Source organism: Octopus bimaculoides, chromosome 2 (assembly GCF_001194135.2).
Source record: "Octopus bimaculoides isolate UCB-OBI-ISO-001 chromosome 2, ASM119413v2, whole genome shotgun sequence".
Lineage (NCBI taxonomy): Eukaryota > Metazoa > Mollusca > Cephalopoda > Octopoda > Octopodidae > Octopus > Octopus bimaculoides.
In genome coordinates, this window is record NC_068982.1 from 96,118,345 (window position 1) to 96,128,413 (window position 10,069).

The 10,069-nt window shown below is 37.3% G+C and overlaps 1 protein-coding gene across 1 annotated transcript in view; it reads left to right on the forward strand.

Moving 5' to 3' along the window:
• Nucleotides 1-10,069, forward strand: part of LOC106873211 (uncharacterized protein K02A2.6-like) — a 13,360-nt gene that overhangs the window by 2,183 nt on the left and 1,108 nt on the right. The window contains exons 2-3 of the mRNA XM_014920454.1: nt 2,742-2,754; nt 8,649-8,760. Coding sequence (XP_014775940.1) covers nt 2,742-2,754; nt 8,649-8,760 — 125 coding nt within the window. The remainder of the gene's footprint in view (nt 1-2,741; nt 2,755-8,648; nt 8,761-10,069) is intronic.

A 10,069-nucleotide genomic window follows, 5' to 3' on the forward strand; every position in this document is an offset into this window, starting at 1 on the left:
GAGAGAGAGAGAGAGAGAGAGAGAGTCATTATGAGAAAAATACAGATTCCTCGACTGTGGACCGAAAAAGAAGCAATAGTATGTTTACCATGAACGCGAGAGGCTTTGACGTCAATGTCTTGTCGGCTTTTATTGCTACATTAACGTCACAGTACAAAGACGTGGCGATACATCCTGAAACTTGTAGCAACAGTAGCAGCAGCAGTAGCAGGAAAAGCAACAACAGCAACAAGGTAAAAAGAACAAAGAACATCTTTTACCAGCTCAGCAAGCCAATGGATAACCCATTCGCTCAAGGGAAAGGCAGAAGCCAGTAAAAATTCAGCAATGATAAGAAAGTTTGAACAATAGCAACAACAATTAGGATTTTGTTATGATTTTGCTGTATATGGGACATCGAATGATCAAAGTCAGGGTTACCAACCTCTTTCCACACAGGGAGAGGGTCAGAGTGATAGCTATGCTAAATGAATACAAGGTGGGAATAAAGTAGAACCAGTAGCATAGTATGAGTGGGTGCCGCTCGGAGCAGCAATTGAGAGTGCCATTCCTAGCCCCCCCCCCAATCCTATACGGGTTTATAAAGCAGACCCAAAATAACCGCCACCATGAAAGCATCGTTAAGGGTAGGCCACCCCCTGTCGTCTCCTCCCAGTTACGCTACTGAGTACGAAATTTCTTCCTGGCAGCTACTATTATTTACACTTCAAAGAGATTGAACAGGTGCAACTGATCGTCGGGAGTACATAACCTGCGTGTTATATTCGTGACTAAAGAGATCATGGCACAGCATTTTCCTTCATAGCGAAGAAGGCGAGAGCGTAGCGCCACCTACCACCACCGCTACCAACATCCTGACTACTGCAATCACAGCAGCGAGTCACACCAATAACAACCGTGACGAAAATAACAAAAGCTGCAACAACAATTACAACAAAATTGTCACCAAAACATTAAAAAAGAAGTAACGACAAAAAGTAGAAGCAATGTGAAATGCAGCAATAACAGCAGAAGCAACAAATGAAACAATCACTCCGCATAAAACAGCAATACACACATTCTCACACCCACATCTACTCATACTCACACATAATTCAATGAAGATATTATAAAGAGAGCCAACACAAGACCACTAAGCGATATAACAGAACGATGATTAAAACCGATAGGCCACCTCGTAGTCCGGCTACCAGAACAACGCCATTCTAAAACAGCTTTCAAACGGCTACCACCAGAAGGAAAGAGAGAGAGAGGGGGGGAGGGACCGAAAAGTACATTGTTTAGAACATTCATAACTGACATGAGGGAGAACAATATCACAGCCGGATGCAGATAAAACCGGAGCCAATAGGAACCAGTTGTGTCAACTTACTGACCAATGTGACCAAGAGCGCATGAGAAGCTAACTGTGAGCTTGTGTCTGAAGATTCCCGTCAGGGATGAAACTGGTCAGTCATTATGAAGAACTGTTGCAGTAATTTCTCCACCCGCTCTCTTTTCCTTTCTTTCTTTCTTCCCCTCTTTCTCTCCCCTCTCTCTCATATATATATGTGTGTGTGTGTGTGTGTGTGTGTGTGTGTGTGTGTGCGCGAGTGCGTGTATGTGTGTGTGTGTAAAAGATGGAGGTGGAAATAACACAGAAGTAAATCTAAGAAATTTCAATTTAAGAGAGAATAGAACATCATTATCCCCGGGAATTACCGGGTACACCAGCTAGTATATGAATATTGGAAAAAAGATATGCAAAATGATGGCATGTATTTTTCAAATGATAACAATATGTATAAAATTGTTTTTAAGTGTCGTTTCTTATTTATTGGTTGTGGTTGGGTCTATATTTAATTGTGGTTTATACTTGTTGATAAATTGTCTTTCTCTATTCAGTCTTTGTTGTTGTTTGAAGGAATCTGAGCACTTGTAGAGAGGAAATATTTTGAAATTTGGTAAGACCATTCCTGCACAGGTTGCAATATGACTGCTTAAAGGAATTTTCCTTGTGCTTTTGTCTCGGATCTGTTGGCGATCGTTCTGTTGCGTAACGATACGCCCGTCTGACCTATGTAATTGTGTGAGCAGCCATTGCATGTGATTACGTAGATCGGGTTTTCCGTGTTGCAGGTGAGATTGGACTTGACTTTGAAGGTTTCGCCATCTTTGAATTTAAATTCTGGCCCCTCAGTTAGCTAAAGGAAAGTGTCACAGTTTGTTCTCCCGCATTTTGTAACCGTTAGTTTGGGGTTTCTTTGTACAGTTTTGCTTCAGGGAGAATGAGTTTTAGTGTTTTGGGCGGCCTTTTGCTTTTGATGATTTGTTGTTTTTCTAAGATTTTTCTCATTTTTTTTCATTTGCAAATAAGATGGGGAAGTTTTTATGGATGTGATCGAATATTTCGATGTTTCTGGGATTGAAGGTTGACACGAATGGTAGGACATTTTTCTGTCTTTTCTTTTTGTTTTTCTTTTCTAAGTTCATTGATATCCATTTGTTTCGCCTTGTTTATTCCGTTGGTGATTATGCCAGAGGGGAAGGCTCTTTGGATGAGTGTGTCCTTCAGTTCCTCTAGTCTTTGTTCACGTTTGGATGGTTCTGATACTATGGTACAAATTCGTTTTGTCAGGTTGAAGGGAATGTTGAGTTTTGTGTGTTTTGGGTGACATGATGTGAAAAGAAGGTACTGTTTGGAGTCGGTGGGTTTGTAGAATATGTCACTTTCTATTTTCCCATCTTGGTTTTTTTATTAGGATATCCAGAAAGGTAAGTTCTTTGAGGTTAAACTCCATTGTGAATTGGATATTATTGCTGAGGTTACTTATCATGTTTTTGAATTCAGTTAACTTGTCAATATTTTCCTGCCATAAAATAAAGCAATCATCCAGGTATCTTTTCCAATTGTTTCTGAGTTGTGTATGGAACGTGTCACCAAATATTAGAAGAGATTGGTTGTAGATTTTTTGTTCGTCGAATCCCATAGCTAAGTTGGCGTATGTGGGGACTACTTTCGTACCCATCACTGTTCCTGATGTTTGGCAGTAATCCGAACTGTTGAAGGTAAAACAAAAAAAGTTGTTTTCAAGTATGAATCTGAGCCTATCAATGACACATTCTTTTTCTATGCATGTTGGAAGTTCAGACTGGTGAGTGTCTAACCAGTATTGGATTGCAGTTATTCCATAATCATGGGAAATGTTGGTGTATAGGTTGACAACATCAAATGAAGTAAAAAGTGTATGTTTATCTACCGTTTTTGGCAGATGATTTAGTATGTCTAGGTCATCATGTATGTAGCTCTGTATATATTTTAAGAGGGGTTTTAGGAGGATGTCCAAGAAGTTGTTGAACCTGTGTGTTTCACATGCCTTCTATGATTTGTCTCAATTTTAGATCATCTGGAGGTGTTAGCTGTATGTATTTGTTTGTTGAGGATTTACAGGCATCATTTATCCTTTTGCATTTAGGGATTTTAGGTTAACCATAGAAGTTGCTTGTTTTGCATTTGAAGTGGCATAAAGAGTCGGTTTCTTTGCTGGTTAAGCCTTCGTTACACTTCTTTAAAAGAGTTGTGAGATTTTCCATTATTTTTTAACTTTTTTGTAGTGGGTTGCTTTTTCATAATAGCTGTTGTCCTCTAGCATTGTGAGTGCTAGGTCTTTATTGTAATTTGTTTCCATGATGACGACAGTGCTCCCTTTATCAGCTTCTTTGATAGTTATATCCGTATTTTCTTGCAAGTCCAGTAGGTTTTTCCATTCATGCTTTGTAAAGTTTGATTTAATGTTTCTATATTAATTTTTTTCAAAGGGAGAAGTCCATAATGTATTCACAGTAGGTGACCAGTGCTTTATTTAATCCTTTATTTGAGCAAAAGTTGCTTTTGTTTTTGGCTAGTGATTCCTCCTCATCATTAGAATTGTTGAGTATTCGACCAACCTGAGTTTTTGGCAGGATTCTGCAGTGTCGTTTTCAGTTCGGGGAAGTTTGGTTTTTGTGGGTGTAAACTTCAGTCCTTTACTTAGAATTTCTATTTGGGTGTCAGTTAATTGGGGTTTTTTTGAAAGGTTAATTACCCTTGGTTTCTCGTGTAGGGGGAGGGGTGCAACGTGTGTCCTGGTATTTCTGTCTTTGTGCTAAAAAAAAGAATGTAACTTTGAATGTAGTTGATATTTGTTGTCAGTCTGTTTTGAGTGGGTCTGTAGGGCCGTTTTTGATGGTGAGTGTGTTGAAGGCGGGGTCTGCTGTAGTTGCTATGTGTTGCAGTCTTGTTGGGGTTCCGAGAGGTCTTGGTAGTTTGGGTGGATCTCTTCCAATGGCCATTGTGTTTATGCTGTAGTGATTGTGGTTTCGGTGGGGGTACTTGTTACGGTTATAGTTTATTAGGGGGCCTAATGTAGCCCTCAGTAATCCGAGTGTACCTCTTCCAAAGTTTAGAGTGCTTGTGTTATAAGGTTGGTTTATGTTATTTCTGGATTTGGATTTATGAGAGAATATTTGGGGAATATTTATGTTGTTGTGTTTTGGGGTGGTTTTACTTCGGTTGTAGTTAAGTGTATTTGATTTGGGTTGCGGGGAATTGTGTTTGTGGGTTAGGTGTGTTGTGTATGACGGTCTGATTGTTTCTGTAGAGTTTCGTGTTTTGTTCTGTTTTTTGATGATAGGATTGTCTGTGGTGTGTATTTTTTGAATTCCTCTTCGTATTTAAAGAACCACATCTCGCATTTTCCCCATGTTCATAGTCTTGTTTCCAGAGTTTTAGGAGGTGTTGTAAGTTGGTTCCCCCAGATTTTTTGGTACGTTCTTCTTCTATTTGTTGATCGATATCTTTTCTTGTGCCTCTTACTTTTAAGAGTTCAATTTCCATTTCCATGCTATTGAGAGACATTATTCCCGTAGTTTTCTTTGTCGTTCTGGCTCATTAGTTATGAGTTTTATTTGAAATTTTCAGGGTAAGATTAGTGAGGTGGACTTTAGCGATTTCTCATAGATTCCAGCTTTGTTTAAGTTTTTCACCATGTTCCAAAATATAAATTTTCTTCTTCTTAAAAGTGTTTTCCAAATGTGTCGTTGTTTTCGCTCTTGGTATCGAGTGCAGGGTTGAGTATCTTCTCGAGTTTTTCTGATAGAGTTGCGAGTTTTCCATTTATGTTTTGCAATTCTTTTAGGATTTCTTAATTTACATTTGAGTCTGGATTTTTGGTATTCGGTGCCATTTTCCGGATTTGTATAGTTTATAATAGTTGAAAAAAGATTAGAGATCTATACAAATAAAATTTTTATATATAAAAGATGGAGGCGGAAATAGCACAGAAGTAAGTCTAAGACATTTCAATTTAGGTGGGGATTTAATAAATATATATATAACCGCATATATAGACATACATGTTCACATACATATAAATAATACTTTGACATAAACGTAGGTCTTTCTTCATTGTGAGACGTATAAGGCAACAAACTTCCTCCGGCATGATCTTTGCTTACATACATACATACATACATACATACATACATACATACATACACACACACACACACACACACACACACACACACACACACACACACACACACACACACACACACACACACACACACACACCCGCATGCATGCCCGCACGTACGAGCGCGTGCACAACCACGTACGAATGCACACACACACATACATACATACATACATACATACATACATACATACATACATACATACATACATACGTACGTACGTACATCAAAACTTCTATCAAGTACAAACATAACAGGCCGTATATGGACAGGCAAAAAAAAAACATGTATCGTCATGCCCTGCTGATGTGAAGATCTCTTCAAAAAATCAAAGAGAAAGAGGATAACTACAGACAATTTCGAAACCCCCAACTTTTATACCCAGATTATAAATTCTCATTTATACCAATATTTGGTGCGCTTGTTTTTGTGAGTAAATGCCAAAGTGACAATCTGGAAAAGGTAGGGTTTTTAGAAAAAGATCAACCAGCTAACATGCACTTTACAAATTTAATCTGTAAAGTAGAACAATAAAATATGCAACTTTTCTCGTTTTTAAAAATGTGATTTTTTAATTTTTTTAATTTTTTTATTTTTGTTATCTACATTCCAATGATGGGGATTTCTATCTCTGTTACAATGTTAGAAATCAGCTCCTTTACAGGAAGACTATAAAATAAAAATACAGAAATAGAAGAGAACACACACACACACACACGCCCCCTACACACACACACACGCCCCCCTACACACACACACGTCCCCCTACACACACACACACGCCTCCCTACACACACACACAAGCACTACACACGCACGCACACACGCACGCACAAGCACACACTAACACATTTATATATACATATATATATACATATATATACATATGAGCATGTATATGTATGAGAAGACATACATAAAGCAAAACATAAATCTGCATACATACATACATGGAGAAATCTGCAGTTACTCTATCCAAATTACAAGTTCATGTTTATACCTGTAATTATTGGGGCCCTAGGATATGTAACACACTGCCTAAATACCAATCTTGAGAAAATACGCTTCTCAAAGCCAGAAAGGAGAAAGTTAATCCATCACTGGAACTGTAAAAGTCTGTAAAACTAGAAGTTTATCATTTAAATATTTATGAGTATGTCTAGATATGCAACTATATGCATGAGAATACATACATAAAACAAAACATTCAAATTTGCTCATATATATACATACATACATACAAAAAATACCCAGTTGTTGATGATGAAATTTTAATGAAGAAGCCTTGGCTCAAGGTTAGAAACCGGCTCTTTCTCTATTGCCAAGAAATCTTGAAATAAAACTGAACAATGACATACATACTTTCGGAAAAAGACTGTCCTGGAATAAAAAGAGAATCTTCCTGTTATTAAATACCAGCCCAAAGGATACTGGTGGAACATTCCCATCAAAGCATTTGTGAAGTTCAAGCATAACAGGCTGTATATTGTTGTTTGGAACAGACAAGAAAAGAGTATGTACCGTCATAGAGGTCAGCTGTCCTGCTTATGTGAATATGTTTTTGAAAATCAAAGAGAAAGAAGGTAACTATGGACAACTGCTTTGAAACCTCCAGCTTCTATATTTGGATCACAAATTTACATTTACACCAATTATAATTGGTGCACTTGGTTTTGTAAGTGAATGCCTAACTGTCAGTCTGGATAAGCTTGGATTTTCAGAAAAAGAAAATTAACCAACTGACTCGCACATTACAAATGCAATCTGTAAGTGGAACAGTAAAATAATGCAAGATTTTTCTGAGATTTAAAATGTGCCGCTGTTTTTGTTATCTAGATTCTATCGCTGGAGCTTTGTATTTTTGTTAGAAATCAGCTCCTTCTTCAAAAGAAGAATGTAAATGATAAAATATAGAAGAGACATACATACATACATACATATATAAAAATCTGTAAAACTTTCCAGAAGTTTATCATTTAAATGTATATGAGCATGTCTAGATATGCAACTATATGCATGAGAATACATACATACATACATACATACATACATACATACAAAAATACCCTGTGTTGATGTTGAAATTCCAGTGAAGTAGCGTTGGATCTAGGTTAGAAACCGGCTCTTTCTCTATTGGCAAGAAATCTTGAAATAAAACTGAATAATAACATACATATATACACACCATGCATGCATGGTAGGTATGAATTTTCAATTCAGAGAATAAAGAGAAAAAAAGACGTAATAAAACGTCATTCGGTTTAATTTATTTCACAATCGTCGCATCGTCGCAATCGTTATATATCTACCGTCTGCTTTAGAGTCATGTAACTCCTTAGGTTCGACAATTCCTAAAATGTAAAATAAACAATGTAGAATAAAGAACGAAATTGTATTTAGCAGATACAAATTATACACTTCTGTAGCAGAGACTGATAGATCATTATTAATCCATTTAAATTCTCATATGTACTCTATTTCCTTCCTGCTTTCTACACAAAATGTTTCCTTTTCGGTTTTCCACGAGTAGTTTTCTTTTTTACCAGCCTCTTAGACATGATTTGAAAGTTAAAATTACGAGTGCAATAAACTAGTTCAAATGAATAAACGTAGACAGGGGTAAGAGTACAAATCTTAACAGAATTCGAGTGGTTAACTGCTACGAAGCCTCACATTCAAAACTAGCTAAGTTTGATTTTGAATTGAGTACGCCTTAAGTTTCGCTTTCCAATATTTACTTTTTGAGATTTACCTCTGTGCAATAACGGCTAAATGTAGGCTGTGTACTATTGCTAACCGTGGGCACAAAACACAGTAACAGTGTAACATTTGAAACTAATGTCGAAGTGTTACAGAGATTAGGTGGTGGACAGAGAGCAGTAGATCATGAAAGAGCTCTCAATTTGCATCCAACAATTGAACAAACAATTTACTGTAATGCCGAAAAGACTGAAGCTCAAATGTGACACAGCTGCAACAAGATTAATTAGGAATTGAACCAACACAAATAAAAATATGGGAAGACTTTCAAATAAATGCATCAATGCAACTCTCCATGCCGAAAAAAAGAATTATTAAGGCTTAAAGTATATTTGATAACATACAGAAACATACAGTTCTGTACAAGGAATTTTGTATTTTTCTTCATACAGAAAAGGAAAGTGAAGGTGAGAGGAAAGTGCTGTCCTTGAGTGAATTTACGAAAAAGTGGGTGAAAGTTGCGAAAATGGCAAGAGTCGGCGGTACCACTCTCAGTGTAGACCCGTGAGTCGGAGGAAAGGAGTTGGAAAAGGGGTCCTCTTGTATAAGGAGGACCCCTATCACAAATTTCTTTTTACATATTGTTGTATATTATGTATACTTCACATCTTTTAATGTATACTGTGTATACTTCTTTCTTTTATCTTTTTGTTTTTATTTATCATTCCATTATATGTAAACCCCCACACTTTATGTCTGTCTTTCTATTATCCCCCTCATCCTTCGCCCTGATGGCAAATAAAAGAAATCATTACTACTACTACTACTACTACTACTACTACTACTACTACTACTCAGGCGGCGAGCTAGCAGAATTGTCAGCGCGCCGGACGAAATGCTTAGCGGTATTTCGCCCGTCGCTACGTTCTGAGTTCAAATTCCGCCGAGGTCGACTTTACCTTTCATCCTTTCGGGGTCGATAAAATAAGTACCGGTAATCGACACATTTCCTCCCGTCAAATTATTGCCCTTGTGGCAAAATTTGAAACCATTATCATCATCATCATCATCATCATCATCATTATTATTATTATTATCATTCGGTAGTTTTATTTTTATAACGTGCTTTCACTTCACTACCGAGCGCAGCTCTGTGTGCCTTGGGTATGTGCTGTGGTTTGCTGTGGTGCTCTTATGTTTACTGTATTGAAAGTGTTTTGCGTAGAATGTGTGCAGTACCCAGTAGTGCAATTTTCTGTATGTTATATATATTTGTAAGTCCTGCTATTTTTGTTATGTATTTGTCTGAATATTTTTTTATTATACCTAAGGCACTATTATTATTATTATTATTATTATTATTATTATTATTATTTAATTCTGATGCATATGCCTCTCCTGAAACTTAATCCACCCAATGATTTACAGATATGTTCACAGATTGGACACATACACAAACACACACCCGGCGCGGTCCTAGAGATTTTTCGAAGGGAGTACACAGGCTCAGAAGGGAATACAATTCCAGGAGAATGGGACATAATAACATTATCTAGAAGGGCGCACTTCTTTTCTTGAGGGGGGGGGATGCCCCTCAGCCCACCCCTTGGGTCCGCCCCTGCACACACACACACACACACACACATGCACGCGCGCATACACGCACAGACCCATGAAGAAAGAAATATAAAAAGAAGAGTACGAAGAGGATTATTACAAGAAAAATATCTTTAAATTTTTCTTATAGCTTTTAATCTAATCACCATTGGTAAACTGCATGGAAAATTACAGTCAGGTGTACTTCTACACGACACTATATCCACCCTTTAGTAACCTGATCTGGGTTGAACTGAGAAAATTTGTTCAGTGAAAT